At 46.0% G+C, this 21,749-nt stretch overlaps 2 protein-coding genes across 2 annotated transcripts in view; one reads left to right on the plus strand and one right to left on the minus strand.

Moving 5' to 3' along the window:
- The window catches only part of LOC119379616 (putative pre-mRNA-splicing factor ATP-dependent RNA helicase PRP1), a gene marked incomplete in the record, with an annotated part of 65,444 nt that extends 44,874 nt beyond the window's left edge, over nt 1–20,570 (plus strand). The window contains 3 exon segments of the mRNA XM_037648924.2: nt 14,103–14,225; nt 17,811–18,001; nt 20,350–20,570. Of these exon segments, the coding sequence (XP_037504852.1) occupies nt 14,103–14,225; nt 17,811–18,001; nt 20,350–20,523 (488 nt within the window).
- On the minus strand, nt 389–1,158 carry LOC125756952 (piggyBac transposable element-derived protein 4-like). The gene has a single exon (XM_049412035.1). The coding sequence runs from the start codon at nt 1,113–1,115 to the stop codon at nt 444–446; it is 672 nt and encodes a 223-aa protein (XP_049267992.1). The 5' UTR covers nt 1,116–1,158; the 3' UTR covers nt 389–443.
- Nucleotides 20,571–21,749: the final 1,179 nt, after the last annotated feature.

A 21,749-nucleotide genomic window follows, 5' to 3' on the forward strand; every position in this document is an offset into this window, starting at 1 on the left:
GAAAAATTTGTAAAAAAAAAAAAAAATCAAGAACGGGGTGATTCCACGTAAGATCGAACAATCGATGGCTGGTCGACCTCTCAAATTTATTTCAAAATTTTATAGATTATTGCCTGATGAGTGGAAAGAAGAGATCCGCAATTTGTTTTGCCGCCAAAAATTTTTTTCGAAGCACAGGAAATCAATAATGAGAAGAGGTGGAGTGGAGCGCTCATCCGCTCTGTTGTTTTGGCTAACTTTCGTTATGAATTGCACAAAATATATTAACCCATTGGCTTCCGCGCTCTCCGCGGCCGTTCCCGCCTGGTATTCTGCCAGAAAATTTTCGCGCCCGCCGGCGGCTTGGGTAGGTGCACCTAAACCGCAATAAAATCCGCAACAAACGTCATAGAATAACAAACTTTGTTTTATTTGCTTAACAATGCTTGACTGCATCAGGTGCTTCAGTATGACTTTCGTGTGTGAAAAAGTTTAAAGCACACGGGCATGTGAAGGGCAACTTCACATTTTTCACACTCCCATCGGCTCTCGGACTTTTTGCCGTGTGCCTTACAAACTAAGCAAAGTCTTGATGGATTTTGCTTGACTTTGTTTGGCAGGATGTGGCGAGGAAAATGAGCCCATTCGGCGGCTTGTAGGCGCATTGGTGAGGCCGCTACAGGCGGGTTTCTTCGATCATGGTAGAGGGGCAGAGTGGTCTCTTCGAAAATGGCCTCAGCGAGATTGACCTTCCAATCAGTGTAGTGGAGCCGCTTGCCAGTTGCTTTGACAAATAGAGCATAGCTGTTATAAACAGTGATGTCCATAATGTAAAAGAAGATTTTCTTGTAGCCTTTCGCATATCTTCTCATGATGGGAAAGGAAGCGAGTTGTTGGTCCTCGCGATCAACTCCTCCCATGCCTCGGTTGTAATCAAGTACAACTTGCGGTTTCAAAACTGGCAAGCCGTTCTGGCGACCCTTCTTTCCTGAATCGGTCACATTAGCTGCATTGTGCAAGGTAGAGAGCATAGTTACTTGCTTTTTATCTTGCCATGTCAGAGCCATGATGCCTCGTGTAAAGAGAGCTTTGCATTCACCTTTTTTCATCTTGAGTTTCTTGAATTCATCTGGCATGTTCTTACGGTGTAGACGAACTGTACCCACTGCATTCGAACCAGATTCTTTAAGGCGACGAAACAGTATCGGTGAAGAATACCAGTTGTCCATATATATCGTGTGGCCATCAGGTAAGTGTTTTCCAACGAGGTCAAGAACAACGGCCTCACTGCACAGTAGCCCATCAGTTGCTGGTGTTTTCTCACTTTTTCCAGTATAAATTGAGAAATTCAGGCAGTAACCATTGGATGACTCACACTGTTTGTAGAATTTCAATCCAAATCTTGCTCGTTTCGAAGGATTGAACTGAACGTAAGACAGCCGACCGCGAAACTTCATCAGGCTTTCGTCGACCGCAAGATCTTCTTCGGGATGATAGGCTGCACCAATGGATTTTAGTACGTGATCAAGGACAGGCCGTATCTTCCAGAGCCTATCTCCATTTTGGGGAATGCTGTTGTCGCAGAAATGCAGATAGCGTGACAGTGCCCAAAAGCGATGTCTTGGCATGACAGTGGCAAAAAATGGTGTGCTGATGACAGGTCTCGTTGACCAGTAGGACTGAATGCTGCTCTTTTTCACTTGGCTCATCAACACGCACATGGTGAAATAAGCTTTCATTTCACCTGGCGTTGTTTCATGCCATGAGGGGTCGGGATGAGAGCGCTGCTTCTCGATTGCAAAAGCGTTTGTGTGCAAAGCAATTATCCCCCAAATCTCTTCTCCAAGAAGCGCGTTGAACATTCCAAGAGCACTCTGATTTGCACCTACTTGAAGTTCTATGGATCTCTTGATACCTGGTTGGCCGCTGAAAGGGTGCTCGACAATTTTTTCAACACTGTCATCTTCTTCCCATCGCCAGTTTTCAATCCTGCGCTTCTTTGGAAATGTCTGTGAAGCATCCATGGAGGCGTCCGCTGAACACATATTCTCTTCTTCATCACTACCACTTTCATCAGTTTGGCAGTCCCCATTGTCTAACAAAACATCGTCCTCATCACAAACGTCACTTTCTTGGTCACTGTCGAACACAAGATTCGTTATTTCTTCATCCGTCAAACCGCGTTTTTTCCGTGACGCCATGTTTCGAAAAAGCCGCGATAGTGCACCCTTCGCCTCTGAAGGAAAAAAAAACCACTTTCAAACAGCTAAAAAACCTGGACAACTATGTCCATCTAGTGGATAATATACCAAGCAAAACGGAAACACACAGTACTGTGCTGCCATCTATGAAACAATGTAAAAAATAAACATTTTCTAAGCGGCCGGCGCTTCGCCGGTCAAAGCGCTTTTGGCCTCGCCAACGTGGCCGGCGGAGTGCCGGCCGCGGAAGCCAATGGGTTAAAGCTAGGTAGCTGAAATTTCTTTAACTAAATATATGCATGTTTTTGCTTCTGCTCAGGTATTTTTAGTTTTGATGTGTAGTGTAGATGTTTTTATAAAAAAAACCTCAAAATTGGCCCAGGAAACGTTATTTTCTTTACTTTGAAGGTCTTTATCTCGAAAAATCCTTGTAGCAGAGCAACAAAAATTGCGCATTACGTTCTTCGCATGCTTATCTACCGCACTGCCGAATCTTATATTTATATAAATTTTCAGTAAAGAGATATGATCGGGCTAAGTTAAAGAAAACACCGGACAGTGAAAACTTCTGACGACAATTAAAAAAAAAACCCATTTCTTTATATTTCTTAAACTTTGTCCACTTATTCTCCTCCACATCAGCTTTCATAATCATTGAAGTCATGTTGCATCATGTCGTTGCACTAATAGTTACGACCCCTCCAATGAGACCCTTAGGCAAGGATTGGCAATTCCGACTTCTTGCCCAGCAAGTGTATAAAATGCAGGCAGGATTGAATTGCTTTTTATTAAAAGGCCAGCAGGTACCGAAAAAGGTGTCGCTGGCACTGAAGACGTTAATTTTAAAATTATTTCGTCACTGCAGCGGTTGCGCGACCATAAGGAAAGAAAACTAGCTACCGTACCCCCCTCTGTTAGGAGGTTAGGAGTGGCACTGCTGACTGGAATGGCGGCTCTTCTATCAACATGCTTGCTTGCCCATAAAAACTGAAACAAAAGCCACTCCCAAACATGTGCGTAATGAAGCTGTCAGCACGCCGTAGCGTCCCCGATTTTACCTTTGTCTTGCTGTAACTGGCGGTACACATTTCCTGTAAATATACTATTCGATATCCGATATTTTTGGCCACTATTCGGCACTAGTGACTGCTGCTGAGCATTGCAGTGGCCCTTATTTAGTGCCACCTGGACATTCTTGGCTATGACATGCTTGAGATTAGACTCGGCCGCTTGTTGTCTTCCCTTCTCACTCATCCACCTGATGCTTAGGAGGCTTGGTTTTGAATTGAGTTCCACCGAGATACCTAATGAGGTTCTCAAATTGTCACAATTGAACTTCATTACTGCCTCAGCATCTGCAGTTTCAACCACAAATAGTGAAGCATGCTGTTCCTTAGATGGCAAAGCCCAAATAAGTGAACATAGGCCTTTAATTACGTCGTTGGCACATTTCTAGAAGCTCTCTTTTTCACGAGATGCTCATAAATTTGTAGCAGAGTTTGGAACACAGGTGCTGTCAGATATAAAGATGCCTCGAAGTAGGCTCCCCATTTTTTGCTGATGCTGCATTTTGGCGGCACCAAGAATCAGGGCACTCAGAATGACATAGAGAAAAATTACTGCTTCCTGGGGTGTGGAAGTTTGCAGACAGATTGAAAAATTTCAGAAACCAAAAATGGAATTTTTTGCCACTTTTGGGTTCCTAAGACCAGTCTGCACCCTTAATGAAGGCATTAGACGATTACTTGGAAAAGTGTTTCAGTTTTGTTTACTGAGAGTCTACTTTACTACCGCTTTTCCGTTTGCTTGTGTGTGTGTGCGTGTAGCAGATAAAATCAAGATTAGCAAAATATGATTTTGAAAAATGGTAGTGCTCTTTGCTTCGCATTAGTGGTACGACAGGCACTACCATGTCAGGCTGTTATTTTTGTCATATATTGTGCATCATAAAAACAGATATGTGGTGGGAGTGACAACAGTTAGCGGAAAAGCGTCACCCTTTCCACTGTACTTTTGACAGCGCTATATGAGTATTGGTCGTATTGGGGTTTGAGGCTATTTGCCACGCGCTTGTGTGTTCCCTGTCATAGTGCTTAAATAGTACACTTGCTAACTTTTATCTTCTTAACGTTGTCATTGAAGGCATGCAATTTATTTTGTTCCTAAACCTTGTGTCTGTTAGCTTTTTACTTGAATGATCGCTGTCATTCCTAGTTATGTAGACAATTAATCTCATGTCAGTTTTAGGTTGGCTTTCCACTTTGAAATGATAAAAATGGGTTTACATTTAGTTTGCAGTGCGTGTTGAAGCTGGGCAACAAGTACTGCCATATGTACAGTCAAACCTCGTTAATACGTACCCGCTTTAAGCGTACTAATGGTTAAAACGTAGTTGCGACGAATGCCCGACAGAGTCTCATAGAGCCTGATGCATTCGCTGACCGCTTAAGCCGTAGTCCTTCGTCCTACGCCTACTGGTTAGTGCGTACCCTGCGTACCGCGATAACTTTTTGTGCCATGAAGCCTTACTGCGCCGCTGAACTTCCTGACCCCCCAATGTGCCGGTAAAGGTTTTCCGTCTTCGAGAAGTGCGTAGATCGGTTGATCGCCGATTCCGACTTCCGCGCGATTGCGACGACGCTTTTGCGAGTAAGCACCGGGAAAGAATGAACGTGAGGCGGCGGCCACCGACGAACGCGCTAGCATGACTTATCGCCAATAACCTTATCACAATAAGTATCTTCAGATATCTGCACGGGCACGTGTGCGGCGCAGCACTACTTTAAGCCTATTGCGTGCTTTTGACAGGCAAGAACCTGAACGCGGCTGGGCCGCCGATCCCAGCCACCTCGTATGCGGGGCCGTGTTCTAACGCGCGCCGCTTTGTAGAAACGAAAGCAGCTTGCTGTTGCGGAGTTGTGCGTTGCTGGTCGCAAGCGACGAGAAACCTCTTTGCATTGACGCTATACGCTAAACGCACGCACACGGTACAGCAAGCGCAGTGCTGTTGTAACCATACTGCACGCTTTTATTGGGCGACCACCCAAACGCGTTTCTGTCCGCTGCCAGCACTGCTAGAACATCGCAGAGTGCGCATCGCTTGCAGGAAGTTCGTCATCACCGCGTTAACTGAACAAGCTACTCGCTGCATCTGTGCACGGTCTGGAGCGAAGTGGGTACGAAAAACACTCCCATGGACAAATGCGCGCATGCAGTGCAGCAAGCAGCCCGCCAGTGACGGCGTGAGCCGAGAAGGCCACCCGCTGCACGCAACTAGCCAGGAGACGATCAGCTCCCCGCAGCCGTACCGCGTTTCACTGAAACTGTGTCAGTTTTCGTTTAGTAGCAGATCGCGGTACAGACGCACACTGTGACACACATATATAGCCGACACTGTCCGTTCCGTCGCTATGTTGGTCACTGTGTATACCGGACCCTGTAATAGTTCCGAAATGCTCCTTGGCGTCGCCACCGCGCGCTATCAGCACTACCGGACGGTGGTGCGAGAGTACCAGAATCTTTTCTCCACTTTGGCAAAAACAAAGAAAAGGCTTTGCAGTGGGTAGTTTAGGCAATATTTGCTGTGGCACTATATATTTTTTTGCTGGTGGCGATGGCGTACGCGAGGAGGTGCAAATTTTTACTTAATGGTTCATTCGTACTACCGTTTAGTGCGTAGTTATGTGGCGTTCCCGGCAGGTACACATTAACGAGGTTCCACTGTAGTAAATTTATTTCTTTGCTACTTTAGTTAGACATGCCAGGTGATTTGGTCAGTTTCATTAGTCCTGTCAAGGTTGAATTAAGAGAAGTTCTCCATATTTACCATTGACTGATTCAGTGAACACAACACTGTGCATGCATGTGGTGACGTACTGTTCTCCAGCTTAATTACTGTCATTGTTGTGGCACAGCAGATAACTTTGGTAAGTTTGCCATAACCACAAGTTCCTCAGTTGACCGGACATGCAGTTGTCAATTGCGTTACACGTGTCGAATAATGTAGTAAATAGCCTTTTATTACTGAAGGGCTGTATACAAACTGTATATTTTTGTTTAGATATGAGAAAATATGTTCAAAGCTGGAATCTTACTAGGGTCATTCCATGCCAAATGTCCCAGGCACCTTGGCGACCATCTCAAACATGTTCAAATAAATCGTAATTTATTGCGTTGAGTTTTAAAGGGCCCTGATGTGATCGGGGTTCTGCCCAGAGGACCGGAGCCAGCTAGAGTCCCGGGGAGATGTCGAGGGGAGGAGCCCGGAGCTGTTAACAGTAACGTTTATTTACAGGTAGCGTGTTGTTACATGATGGGGTTAGCATCATGGAAGCTCTCGGAGCTCGTGAGAGCTTGAGAGAACTTGTGAGAGCTCGTCGGGAGCGCATCGGCGCTCGCATTTTATGTCCTGGCCTTCCCAGGGTTCCCTGCAGGAAAAAACAATGGAGGCCAGAACAGTCCAATGAAAATCTCCATCTTCACCTCCGCCCCCAAAAGGGAAAGCTGAAACGCTGCCTCCTTCCCAACCCACGAAAGGAGAAAGAGGCACATCCAGTTCGTCCCATGGCGAGGGAAAAACACTGCCCACCGCGCACACACGGCACAGCACGAAGACGTTGAGTCTTACGTGGAAGTCAGTTTCGTAGTCTGTTGCAATGATGGGTATGCGGCGCCAGGCAGGCCACGTGGTGGAAACAGCGGCAACAAGGAGCCACGGAGAACGTGGGAAATGCATCCGCAGACGGTTCCCAGACGCTGGGTCCTTTGTCCGGGGCACCTTGACGACAAAGCAAGACGCCTCGACGGCCAACAACTCTTCCTAATCTGTCAGTCGGTCAGGCGTGCCCAAAGGGTTTTACGAGGGGCGCAGACAACCTGAGAATATTAGACGAACGACCTTCGTGTTGTCGCCGCTCTTGGGGCATCTCTGGAACCGCTGACCCGGAAGAAATCAGGGTAGTCTTAGCCGCAACGTCTCATGCGTCAAAGCGGCGCCAAGCCAGGCAGGCCGATCATAACAGCCCGTCCACCGTCACCGGAGGTCTCGAAGGGGTTGCAGCACCAAAGCACTCCGCAGAGACCGTAGATCTGCTCCCTTGTAGACGTTGACGCAGGCTGCACCAATCTCTGGACCTGAGCCATGGCCAGCAAACGCCAGAAACGAACCACGCAAGACCCGAGGCACAACAAACATAGAGCACTCAACTGACCTCGAGAAATGCCAGGTTACAGTTTTGGTAAAACTCCCTAGAAATTTACAATTGGTGCGCTCACTCGTGAAAATCAAGAATCAGATAACGAAGCCATAACAAACTCAGACCTACATACGTGCGAAGCAAATCAACAGCCTAACGTTTTGTATCATTTCCCAGAGAGATTCACAGCGTTCAAGGCACGCAGGTGCTACGGGCGAAACAAAACGAAAGGAGGTAGTTAATGAATTACGCCTCTCACAGTATAAGTAAAACTCAAAATCAAACTTGCGCGTATGAAAATAAAACAAACAGAGAAACAAAAAACCTACACTACACTGATGCGCATACTAACACGTGTGCTGCAAATTTACACAAGGTTTATACAGAGGCTTTTACCCTCAGCCTACTTCTCTGTTAAAAATCAACATGCGCAAAACCCTCTACACGGGTGTTAGGTTTCGCTAAATGTAAGCAAACACTCAGTTCATTAAGTATCTTAATGTCTGCAGTTATCATGAGGAAGAAAATAAAAGTTACAAAAATCGACATATTCCTTGCTCATCTGCAGACACGCGAACATTAAAAGCAAAACAATTCAAAACTGGATACAAGAGAAATTCTTGGTAGCCTTACACTGTCCGAACATTATGCGGATAAAATAAAATCAACAAAAGCAAAAACCTACACTACACTGCAAAAACATAAGGTTTAAACAGAGGCTTTTTTACCTTCAGCCTACTTCTCTGTTAAAATCAGCGCAAAACCCTCTACTCGGGTGCTAGCTTTTGCAAAATGTAAGCAAACAAGCAGTTTAGCAAATATCTCAATGTCTGCAGTTAAGATGAGGAGGAAAATAAAACTTTCAAAAATCGACACAGTCCTTGCTCATCGGCAGACATGCAAACGTTAGACAGCTAAACAAAACAATAATAAAACTGGATACAAGACAAATTCTTAGTATCCTTCGTGACACTGCGTAATTTAATGCGGCACCCTTTCAGACGTGCTCTGGGGGGACGCGCATACCACAGTTGTCGATGGGCCAGATCGCGACGGAGGGACAAAAAGCCAACCTGTCCGAAGCACACAGTGGCGGTGACCTTTGTTCCGCGGGCCCCGAACTCCGACAAAGACGCACCCGGACGCCTAAGCTTCCTCATTGTGGGCCGCCCAGAGCAGCGGTCACTCTCTCGCAAACTTGGGGGAGGACCTTTGTCGTTACAGTCGCGTACGCACCACCTCGCTTTGCTCCACCGTTTAGCCTTCACCAAAGATGATGAAACCAGGCGACTATTTCGGCGTCTCTTTTTCTTGGCCCTCGCGACACGTTTTATGCCTAATCTCGATTTGTGCGAGACCCGCAACTTTTGACTTTTAGAGAACCTTTTCGGGGTTTCCAGACTCCGCTCGAGGCAACTTGGACCTTTCCCCGTTCTCCGAAGTTTTCGCTGGCGCCTTTTTCTTTCGGGGCGGCACGGAACGCTCCCCGACTCGGCAATAATACTCGGAAGTAAATTGCTCAAAACTCCAGGCGGCTCAACTGGTTTATCCTCGGCGTTATTTCTAGCTGTCTGCACTTCAGAAACAACGCTACAATCGACACTTGCTAAACCAGCCGGCTCGCCATCAGATGTCTCTCCTTGATGAGAGTCATCACCTCGCGCTAATCTAAGCGCTTCATCACCTCGCGCTATGTTGAGCGCCTCTTCCTCTCGTGGTAAGCTAAGCGCCTCATCATCTGAACTTTACAGTCTGCTTCGTTAGCGCTTTCTGCTTCCGGAACCTCATGAGCAGACTCACAGGCCATCGGATCCGTCATAGCTGCCGCCGATTCGTCACCAAAACAAAGGCCTTTCGAAAGCATATCCACGTCATTCTGAGAGGGATAATGCTCGGGCAGGTTTTGGGACACCAAAGTTTCCGTGGCGAGCAGTCTGAACGGTCCCTCACTCTCAACGCGGGCTAATGGCAAACACACACTTTCATTTTCAACTACTTGCCATGCACACGGGCGTTCCCCTGCGGTCACCTCATTTGTCAAAGAGTACGGATGTACACTATCAAACGTTGCGGAAGAGTCCCGCAGTACGTTTTCCTCAACTAATTCCTGAATGGGGGGTTTCAATTGTTCCAGATTATTGTCGCTGCTGTCCCGAAAACAGAGAACATTCCTAGGCTTGCGGCAGCCGATTGCGATGTGACCTAGCTCTTTGCAACGGTGGCATACAACCGGCTTCCTAGCCTTAAACGCCTTTTCTTTCTTTCGATCTTCTGAGTGGCTCACTGTAGACGTGGACTTAGCAGGACTGCCTTTCTTTTTCTTATCTGAGGCTGCTTTCTCGTTATTCGGGTTACTTGATGCCTGATAAAGTGCTAAAGCCAATCGCCTTTTCTCATTTATCCTGTCTTCTTCAGCCCATCTTTTGATTCTCTCGGCCTCTTTTTGCTTTTTTTCTACTTCTTCCCAGCACTCCTCAATTTCGTCATCCTCCGCACCGCATTCCTGAATTGCCCTAATCAGCTGCGGCTCTCTCTCTTCTCTCCCAACCTTAATTCCCAGCTCTTCACACAGTAGTAAGAGGTCTGGTCTCTCTAGCTTCTTTACCAACTCCATGGTCTTCACGAGTGAGGACTTTCTACCCGCCGTGACGTTAGGTAGCGAACAAGCGAAGCCTAGACGCACGGTAAAACACTGCCAGTTTTAGAACATGAAAGCTAAAATGGTGAATAGCTGTGACGTATGGTAGCGGTACAACGAAGCCTATACGCACAGAAGATTACACACAGATTTAGAAAACTTCAAAAGCTAAAACCTGGCAAAACTCAAAGAAAGTCAAGCACTCACCATATCGTTGAGGCCCGAGTCAAGCATGGGTCATCCCGTTGCTGCTAACCAGTTGATGTGTTCCAGTTGTCAGCAGCATCACACCGCTGCCATCCAGTTGATGTCATCAGGGTCTGCCCAGAGGACCGGAGCCAGCTAGAGTCCCGGGGAGATGTCGAGGGGAGGAGCCCGGAGCTGTTAACAGTAACGTTTATTTACAGGTAGCGTGTTGTTACATGATGGGGTTAGCATCATGGAAGCTCTCGGAGCTCGTGAGAGCTTGAGAGAACTTGTGAGAGCTCGTCGGGAGCGCATCGGCGCTCGCATTTTATGTCCTGGCCTTCCCAGGGTTCCCTGCAGGAAAAAACAATGGAGGCCAGAACAGTCCAATGAAAATCTCCATCTTCACCTCCGCCCCCAAAAGGGAAAGCTGAAACGCTGCCTCCTTCCCAACCCACGAAAGGAGAAAGAGGCACATCCAGTTCGTCCCATGGCGAGGGAAAAACACTGCCCACCGCGCACACACGGCACAGCACGAAGACGTTGAGTCTTACGTGGAAGTCAGTTTCGTAGTCTGTTGCAATGATGGGTATGCGGCGCCAGGCAGGCCACGTGGTGGAAACAGCGGCAACAAGGAGCCACGGAGAACGTGGGAAATGCATCCGCAGACGGTTCCCAGACGCTGGGTCCTTTGTCCGGGGCACCTTGACGACAAAGCAAGACGCCTCGACGGCCAACAACTCTTCCTAATCTGTCAGTCGGTCAGGCGTGCCCAAAGGGTTTTACGAGGGGCGCAGACAACCTGAGAATATTAGACGAACGACCTTCGTGTTGTCGCCGCTCTTGGGGCATCTCTGGAACCGCTGACCCGGAAGAAATCAGGGTAGTCTTAGCCGCAACGTCTCATGCGTCAAAGCGGCGCCAAGCCAGGCAGGCCGATCATAACAGCCCCTCACCAGGTGACATAACGAATTTTAGTTAGACACTGGAAGTTGTTGCGTGCCCATTAAAGAGCATTATGCCACAAAAATTTTTCTAATCAGTCCTAATTAGAAGATGAGAAAACCAATGTTTTGAGGCGGGTGAAACCATGATGCGAGGAGGCGAGCTTGAAACCCTTGCCGCTCGCCCCGTGTAGCCTTCGCAAGCCAAATCCCTTCCCTGCCCTCTTCGGCACGCGATTGGGAGGATCACGTGACGCACACGCATGAACGCGTCATGCGCGTACAATGTCACGAGCGCATGATGTGCCCGAAACAGCCCGAGCCCCCGAGACGCGAGCAGTGTTGTGGCGGTGTTCTTTGGGCTTCATCTCTGCAAGTTAAGCCAAATGCGCCCTTGCCGATCACTTGGCTTTCAACCTATGACTTAGCACAAAAGCTGTGACATTTGTATGGACGCGAGACTAGCAGTGCGCCGCTCGAACATCTAATTAGACGCGAGGGTACGCCGCACGAACATCTAGTTAGATGTGGGAGGATAAATGAGCCTAATGAGCGCTGGAACGCGGTAGAAAATTAGTTTCGTTGTAAGGGGTGGCATCTGCAAGATGCGCAAAGTGCGAAAACATGAATGCATGCAAAACGGAGGTAGAATAGTCTCGCATCTCGCTGCAATTCGCAGTAAAAATTAAAAAAGAAAACCAACACATTCCGGTTCTGTATTTTATTATTGCTCTCAAGGTTTATTCATCTATTCAAGCAACAAATTATACATACTACACGTCATATCAAATAATTATCACAGTGTCATGTGCTACTGTTGGCGACGTCAGAGCACTACGTAGAGGACTGACGTCACAGCACTACCGTCTACGTAGGGCCATTCCATCGTCTACATCATCCCCTCATTCTCTGGGCGCACGCCCGCGAGAGGAAGGGCAAGCAGCGTTAAGCTTGAAATTTGACCCATTTCCGCGGCGCATAGCGTTGCAAATTTTGGCATACGTGATCGTGAATGCCCAGTGTATGCATTGCGCTCGTCAGCTAAAAATTGTCAAACCTGTTGACGGGCCCTTTAAGCAAGAAAATAATTTTTTAAGGTCCTCATTGATGGCAGTGGGGAAATTCAATGAGGAAGACATCGCCGGTGCAGTCCGAAATGCGCTGCTTGAGCGCTCTAGACAAGAGTGTTGAGCTCTGTGCTACCTCGGCAATAGGTCCATCTGACATTATGGTGACATTAGTGGTATGCAGCTCCATAATGTTGTTTCAGCAGCCCTGTAGGCCTGTGGGTGGTTAAGGGGAGACACTGCTTTTGAACATTTTTCTTTATTTCTTGATCAATTTTGATGAAATATGGCGACTTTATGTATATTTGTGTGCTGATTTCAATTATGCAATTACTTCTCTTGTATATTGTGTAGTTCTTAAAATACAAAATATTTCATGTGCCTTTTGGGGAGCAAGATTATTTCTAAGCTGACTGCGTTACAAAGTAAATCAGCATATCACGATAATCTGCAATCGGAACTGTGTGCAGCGCAACAAAAAATGGTTCTAAACCCATTTGAACCTAAGTTATGGTATGTTGAACATTCACGAGTGAGTCATTTTCAAGCTAGAATTTCACTCGTGAATGTTCAACATACCATAACTTTCGTTCTAATGGGTTTAGAACACCCATTTTTGTTGCACTGCACACAGTTCCGATTGCAGATTACCGTGATGTGCCAACTTACTTTGTAACTAACTCAGTTTACAAAGAATCTTACTCCCCAAAAAGGTACATGAAATATTTTGTATCTTAAAAACTACACATCGTACTAGAAAAATAATTGCATATTTGAAATTAACGCACAGATATACATACACTAAGGAAGTTTCGTCAAAATCTATCAAGAAACAAAAAACTTTTTTTCAAGTGCCATGTCCCCCCTTAAATTGATCTTTCCGTGTCAAACATTCCAGACACTGCACTAGTGCAGCATTCATTGTGCTGAGAAATTACGCTTCTGGTGATGTATGCATTATAGTTGAGCTTATGGCAAGAAGTACCCTATGGAGAAAAAAAATGGCGAGCAAACAAGGTTTTGCATTGCGCATAAGCATTTTTACCCCTTCCTCAGGAAGGCACAGAAAGCACTGAAAAGAATTTAACAGCTAAGAATGTGTGAAGGTCATTACTACTACTTTTTTTTCCCGTGACATGAATTCAAGGTCGTGCTCATCTTCACATTTGTTCCTTCGTGACTGCATTGTGAAAGGGTTGGATAATATGGAAACTCAGTGCTCAGAAATGTGTTAAGTGTGCTGATGCAAGAGTATTGACGGTGGGGATTATTATTCATTTTAAATACTGGAGGTCTGATAGGCACAAGCAGGAGTGGAAATTTCAAACAATTCTAGTACAATTTTGGTTCACCAAATAAACAATGCCACTTAGAATTGAACAAGGTTATATTACCGCATGTTTAATACATACTGTTTCAGTGCTTTTTCAAAATCTGCCTTCTCGAAAATGATTTAGGAAGGGCGTTCCAGTCAGGAATTGTCTGTGGAATAATAGTGTGTTTAAATGCATCAGTTTCAGTAAATATTGATTTCAGCACATGGTAATGTGTGTGTGTAGTCTTTCTGGGGTGGCTTTTTTTGGAACTGGGTGTCCCAGTGTAGCAGGGCAACCTTGAAGAACTTTAAGAGACATAGGAAGTCTTCTTTAGGTGGGTGCCTTGTGCATTGTCTGGGAGATTTGGCATGGCATGAGCTAAAGAAGTCGCAGTACTCTGTGACCATGTCTGCTGCTGCAAGAAGCTTTATAAGTGCTGAGGTGAGGCAGGAGGGCATCTATATGGGACCCTGGTGGAAGGTGCTTGGGGTGAGCCTAGTGGCACGAAACTAAGCAGAGGTGGATGTGGGGCTGCGTCTGTACCCGTCTGCGGCCCCCCCATCCGACACTGTTCAGTTCCGCAGTGCTTTGTCCGCCCCAACGAGGCCAAAAAGGCTGCTGACGAGTCCAAGATGCGCTTCGCCCACATTGACGGAGACCACCTGACCCTGCTGAATGTGTACCATGCCTTCAAGCAGAGTGAGTCGATTCGCCCTATCCATTCAGAATCTTTATTTCTTACAAATGTTTTCACAAGGTCTTGTGCAAAGTTCTGTACATGTTTCTTTTACACTTTTGCTGTACAAGGAGTTTGATTTAATTATATAAATGCAAAAGTGTTCTAATGTTGAAGTTGAAATCACACCTGGCCATTTGCTTTATGGTGAATTCCATTGGTGGATTCGGAGTGGCTGACGAACTCTGCGCCGGAGCATTGCACTCCGGCAAAGACCAACCGAAGGAAATCTGTCAATGGAACACAAGCGCCCTCGCCAGAGCAAATGGTAGGGGGCGCTAGTGCACATCTGCTTCGCAAGCGCCCAGTATTCCTCGCGTTTCGCGCCGTTTTCACCTTCCCGGGCGCGAGCGGAGAGAACGGGCGCTGTGGACAGTGCATTGCATCGCGCACATGCGGGGAGCTTGCGACTTCTGGTCGAATCCGCCGCTTTTCACGGGGTAGAGAGAGCTGCTCCGTGGCGTGAATCTGGCGGCAGAGCCGCTCCAAATCTGCCAATGAAACATACAGGGAGCACTCTCAATCCACCAGTGGAACAGACTCGCTCCGAATGGAGTAGAGAAACTGCTACCGGAAGTGTTTCCGAATTTGCCAATGGAATTCACCATTAGCCAGTCGTGGGAGCATTGTTGTACCACAGATGTGGTGTTGAGCACACGACGCGAGTTTGATTCCCCACCGCAGCGAAATGCAAGAATGCCTCTGCACTTCAATTAAGGTGCACCCTAAAGAACCCCATAAGGTCAAAACTGCTACAGCATGGTTCATAATCATATCTGGGTTTCGGCCACGGAGCAAGAATTCTTGAGGAGGCGAAACTGCGCTCGGGCGTCCTAATAAAGTCACGGAATCGGGCACAGCGCTCAAGCGCCCTCTGTCGTGCGAGTCCGCTATCGGAGAAGGAAAAATGCGCGCATCCCTCTCACCGCGCTTTCCGACGAAGCTCATCGGTTCAAGGTCATTCGCCGTTCGCACTTCACACCCGAATGGTTGTTTTTGTGCGTCTTCGCCAGCTCCAAATTTTAATGCGACAGTGTTAAAGAGCTCGTTTCGCAGAAATACCGGTCTTGGCATCGGTGTCGGTGAGGCTAGCAATTGAGAAGGCGATGCGCACTGTGCCCGATTACGCTATCGTGTTCGAAGCTCAAGGGCACTTCAAGTTTTTTCGGTAAATTAACGAGAAAAATGGCGTCACGTACAGAAAAATTACCAGCGTGATATATTTTGTACAACGTGAAATCTATCATTTTTGATAACGTGAACTCAATGAGTTAGGTATAATTTATTTCAGCGCATATGCCATCAATTCATATTTAGGTTGTTGCGGCGGCCTCATTTAGATGGAGGCGAAATGCTAAAGGCCCGTGTGCTTACATTGAGGTGCACGTTACAAAACCCCAGGTGGTCGAAATATCACGTCTTTTTTGTAGAACAGGACACAAGTAGCTGGGACGACGCGGTAAGATTGAAGGCACGGCGCCTCGTAACAACACTGGCCGTTTCGGTTTGTCAAGGAGAACTTCACCACCAAGCTCGCCATAATAGCGCCGCTTGTCTACGTCACTGTCCGAGAAGTGCTTCTCGCAAACGTAGTCACGAGTCGTCAGTTGTCAGTCTTTTCTTGGTATGGCGCGAGCCCACGCCTCCAAACTCACGGTCACTAGGAACTTTGAAGGTAATTACCTTCTCCTCGCAGGACGCGTACCCACTGCTGCAGTTCGGCAAGAAACATTTCCGCCCCATCCTGAAGAAGCACTGGTCGAAATCTGCAAAACACTCTCCTTTGTCGCGGCTTGAAAAGTGCGTGCAAACATCAAGGAGTCGGCGCCGCCGGCGCAACGCGCGGAAGCCACTGAGAGCACTAAAGAGAAAGAAAACCAGAAAATTGCGAAGGGAACTTTCCCTCCCAAGGCCACATAGGCATGCGCGCGCACAACATGCGAGCGAGGAGCGAGGGGCGTGTGCATGCGGCGGCAGACGTCGTCTGCTCAGGGGCCACTACTAGTAGTTCGTTTCAAGCACTGTACGGCCTAAAATTCTGGCAGTATCGATTAATAACTGCAGCCAAAATATCTGTCATATCTACTTATTGATGTTACAGACCGAAATCTTAGAAATTTTACATTGTACGAGGCGCTATCACGATTTTTATGTGTCGCGTCCATAGAAGAGCATGTAAAAGATGGCAACAGGCCGAAAGCGTCATCTGCCGTGCTTCGGCGTAAGCCGCATTCCACCGTGACGCTATTGCGCCGCCCTCGCTCATTGCCACGGCCTAGAGATTCTCCTCCTCAAATACTTCTTCCTCCGTGGTTTTGGCACTTCAAACCTCTTTTTTTTTTTTTTCTGCGGATTATTTGACTCTACAGTCTCCCAGCAATCAGTAGTTCACTAACAACATGCCTAGCGTTCTGGTTCAGAAAGTAGGAAGCGTTTACAATCTTAATTGAACACTGGCTACTTCGTTAAATTGACTTGGTTATTGAATGTATGTGTTTTTGCCGTACTTGTGCAAATATAATGTGAGGCTTTGGGCTTTTCTTTTTCACAAAATTCTTAGCCTCAATGTTGCCTTTCCACATTATTAATTAAAACCTCGTCAATATGTACCTGTTCCAAATGCACATCATTAGCAGAAACCATCAAGTACAAATTAGCATCTCCTGATGTGCGCTGCCCTATGAACAATAGAATGAATGCATTGCCAAAGTAAATATTATTTGTTTGTTTGTTTGCCTACAAACAGTTTGAAGCAATCGCAAAAAAAAAGGATACTTTGCTGTATTCTGTTCGAAAACTTTGTTAGACTTGTCAGGCAACTGTACACCTAACACAAGCAACCGGCATGCAATTCCATTGTGCAAGCAAACTCCGCGGGTGAGCGCACTGAAGAAAATTTTGTAGTTGTGAGCGCATCTGTAAAGCAAAAACAAGTCCGAAACCTGTAATAATCATTCGTCTGATCGCTAACGATGCGGAAGCGGTTTTTGTGAGTCCTTGTGACAGGAAACGCAACCACAGCGGCATCATTTGTGTCAACCAGCACCTGCACGGAAACAGGCGTAATCGCATAGCGGGGAGCAGTAAACAAAATAGTAACATATCCGTCACCTTTTGAAAGATACTAAACCGGAAAGCCATCAGTTTTGTGGGTGCAACAAGTGGGAACTGGCCAAACAACGAAACCGAAACTAGCCGGCACACCGCTGTAGTAAAGCATTAAAAAAAAAGAGAGGGAGATAGAGACATCGACACTAGAAAAAAGTTCCATGTATTCCCGCAGTGTGTCAGCACACGCCAAGCAAGAGAAGTGATCGAAAAAGGCACGATTTTTAAACCTACAGGCATGTCGTACATGTACGTCTTTGTCTGGGGTCACAATTTTTGTGGAGCTTCTAAAGGGAGTGTAGAGTTTAATGCTTCATACAGTGCTGAATAAAACTTTTGTCATGATTAATTTGTAATTTTGTGTTATGTTTTCACCTTCTCTCTATTTCTTTGTCTTTTTTTATTTACTTATTTCACATCTCTCCTTTCACCTCATATAGACCACGAGGACACCCAGTGGTGTTACGACAACTTCATCAACTACCGTTCTATGAAGAGTGCGGACAACGTGCGGCAGCAGCTGTCAAGAATTATGGACCGCTTCAACCTTCGCCGAACATCTACGGAGTTTACTAGCAAAGACTACTACATCAATATTCGCAAGACCCTTGTGTCTGGCTTCTTTATGCAGGTTTGCATCTCCTAACCTTGCTACTTGAATGTTATGTTAGCTTTGCGTTTATGTGCCTAAAACAGAATGTGCCTGAAACCTACCTTGTTCATGCAAGTACTATTAGTATGGCATTCTATGTGATACTCGCCCACTTGCCCAGTATTGCAACTTTCCTGGCCATGGGCAAAATGTTTGTGGCATTTGGTTGTCTATATATAAGAAATTGTTATTTATAGAATGGCTCCATGCCGAGAAATGAAGCTAAAGTGAACATACTTTTGAATTATATATTAAAAGTCTTTAATTACTAATGCAAAATTTGTTAAGCAAAAAACATTTTTTATAAGAATGATGAAAATCGGACAGAAACATGAAAGAAGCCGTGGATGTATTCAATGTATACAGAAGTTTCATTTTTGTAGGTGCAAAGCTCTGTGAGAACTAAAAGGTCTAGTTTATTTTTTGAGCTCTGAAAAATCCAGTCAACACTCATGGCAGATACGCCATTGGGTAGTTCAGAATTTTGTGAAGTGCAGTTTTGCAGTTTTTGAGGACACTATTTGTTCCTACTTTTGCATTAGTAGCCCTTGCAGTTCTGACATTTTCATGTCTAGTTTAAACTAGACCACTTTGATGGAAAAGTTTCATCATTTTCAGCCTATTTATGTCCACTGCAGGACGAAGACATCTCCCAATGATCTCCACTTTAAAAGAACTTAGTGGTTCCTGGGCTTACCTTATTATATAAGCATCACTAACCCTTCGTGTCCACAGTACAGGGCAAACAGGATAGAAAGCTTTGGCAATGCTTGCTATAAAATGTAAGCCGAGGAACCACTTAGTCGTTCTATGCACCTCATACTATTACATATTTGAGTGTCTATAGATCTTTTCACAGAAGGCTTCCTGGGCGCCTCCATAGTCTATTTTGGGCTGTGCTAAATAAGCGTGCCCCCCCCCCCCCAATACACTGCCAAGGCTGTGACGTCAGCCTTTGTACTCCCATGCCACAGCCCAGAAAGGGGGCACTTCTTCTCTCCTGTGAAAAGATCTATAGGGTTGTTTTATTTTGTCACATAGAGTGCATGCCATCTGCAGTGTAATATATGCCAAGTTTTGCACCAGGTAGAGCTTTGGGAAAGCTTTTTATGTGAAGCAAATGCACAAAATTTAAATGGTTGAATTTATTAGGTATTTAAAACTGAGTGTGAAGTGACCCTCAACCTTTTTTTCTGTTATCACGTGTATAAACTCACTGAAGGTATGTTTTATGACAGTATAACAAAAAGGTTGCAACTAGGGGTGTGCGAATATCAAATTTTTCGAATACGAATCGAATACGAATATCCACCTTCGAATATCGAATCGAATATCGAATATCAAAGGAAAAATGCCTCCACAGTAACAATAGTTTATTTAACATGTAGCTATTTGAAAAAAAAAAAAAACATTAACAGCCTGACTGGCAACAAAACATACACTGCTATCTCCAGAACACAATGTCCAGGCTAGCACAATGCACATCACAACGCAAGCAAATATCACGGCACAATCAAAGTAATGACTAGATGTTATCATGAAGAAATATGAGTTGCTCCACATGATCAGGCAGCAGGCGCTCCCTTCTAACAGAGGCACCCCCCCCCCCCCCATGCCACTGAAAAGGCACGCTCGCTTGGAACAGAAGTGGCTGGTATAGGGAGGTACATGGGGCAAAGCTTTGCTAGAATGGGGTATCTGAAGGTGCCTACAGTTCGCCACCAGTCACATGGGTTCTGTCTTTCATCAGAAGTGGTCCCGCATTGTGAACGAGTGGTAGTGCGGCACGTTACGGCCGCATAATATTGAAAATTACGGTTACATGATCGCCAACAGCGCTGCACGTCGGAGATGCACCAGCAATAAATCATACGTATTGGGGCGCTCGTCGCAGGCAGATATCTTGCCTCCGCGTACTTACGATGTGTACCGCTCCTCTCGGCAACGTTTTTAGCTATACGAACGCAGCAGAAATGTGGAAGACGAGTTATTTTATGCATGATAATCGAATCGCATATTCGAATTTTTCTAATATTCGAAGTTATCGAATATTCGAAACTTTTCGAATACACGATTGTCGAATCGAATACGAATATTTCGAAGGTAATATTCGACGAATATTCGAAACTTTCGAATATTTGCACACCCCTAGTTGCAACAAATCAAGATATTACATCACATATTGCAGCAATATAATTATAGTTGCTTCACCTTTTTTGGGTAACATCCATGCTATTGTTCATTTTGTTCTTAAATGTTTTTCGTGCTGATGGTCTTGTTTAGTGAGCAGCAGCAAGCTGTAATTTACCGTGACAAATCGTGTGCAGGTGGCCCACTTGGAAAGGACTGGTCACTATTTGACAATCAAAGACAACCAGGTTGTGCAGCTCCATCCATCAACTTGCTTGGATCACAAACCTGAGTGGGTGGTGTATAATGAGTTTGTCCTCACCACCAAGAATTACATTCGTACAGTCACAGACATCAAACCTGAATGGTGAGTATTGTGCACAACAAACTCGTGTGTGGGGTCCAACTGCTCAGGGTGCACTTACCGTATTTACTCGATTCTACCGCGCCCTCGATTGTAACGCGCACCCGTTTTCTGCGACCAAAAAAAAAAAAAAAAGTAATACATCGATTGTAACGCGCACCCATTTTTCGTGAGAGAAAAGAACAAAAAAAGTCCGTAGGAGTCAAACTTCGCACACTCAGAAGAACAAGTATTTGGGTTTTAAAGAACTGAAGTTTCAAAAAAGTAAAACACAAACTCAAAAAGCAGGCCTTGCCGCTAAAACTGTCACCACTACGGCGGCGATACGAGTCGCGTAATAGATCAGTCCTCGTCGCTGTCGGACAACTCCTTGTCGCTCTCAACACTCTTCGATTTCGGGAAACCGGCCCTGCTTTGGTCCACTGAAACCTTTTCGTGAAGCTTTGCTGTAAAAAATCTTCTGCTTCTGTTTGCGCCAGTCTCGCACGCACGTTTCGGGGACTCCGAACTATTCGCGATGCGCAGCGCCTATAGGGGCGCCACTGAAAGCCGCGTAGCGGCGGCCATTGGAACCGCACGCGGGACGCGTAGCGAACGCCTTCTTTCACTGCAAGCATGACGGAAGTACGCGCGTGCGATTTGCCGCTTGTGCGCGTCCCTGACAATTACTTTTGCGGTGATAGTGTGCGCAAAGGAGCCGCGCTTTCTAATAGTGGACATGTGTCCGATGTAACAGCTGTGTGGGACGACACTGTCACTATACGCGCCAAGTGTTTGCCACAGACAAGCGTCAACAAACTATATATATTGCTATATATATTGCTTGAAAACCCAGTGCTTTACTGAAGTCCATGCAATTTCACACACACAAAAGAAAAGCAACCAGTAGCTAGCACCACTAGCAAGAATAAAAAAAAAAACGAAACTTTGAGGATCGACCCCACGCATTGGGCATGCAAAATTTTTTTCATGTGTGATATAACTACAATGAAGCAGCACCAACATATACTCGCCAATTACATGCTAAAGAAAACAGCAACCAGTAGCTAGCACCACCAGTAAGAATAAAGAAAAGAAAACACGTAAATTCCATAATCGGCTCCACTCAGGCATGCGCAGGGTTCCCCATCAAAGGGGGGGCAAAGGATCATCTCAGCGCCCCCAGGCCCCACTAAGTTAATGCAAGGGGCAGATTTTGCGCCGCCCGCCCCCCCCTCTCTTAGGCAAATAGGA

The sequence above is a fragment of the Rhipicephalus sanguineus genome, chromosome 1 (assembly GCF_013339695.2).
Source record: "Rhipicephalus sanguineus isolate Rsan-2018 chromosome 1, BIME_Rsan_1.4, whole genome shotgun sequence".
Lineage (NCBI taxonomy): Eukaryota > Metazoa > Arthropoda > Arachnida > Ixodida > Ixodidae > Rhipicephalus > Rhipicephalus sanguineus.

What these genes read in the sequence shown, in the direction of transcription:
- LOC125756952 (XM_049412035.1), bottom strand. Translation starts at nt 1,115, where the DNA reads ATGCCAGATGAATTCAAGAAACTCAAGATGAAAAAAGGTGAATGCAAA.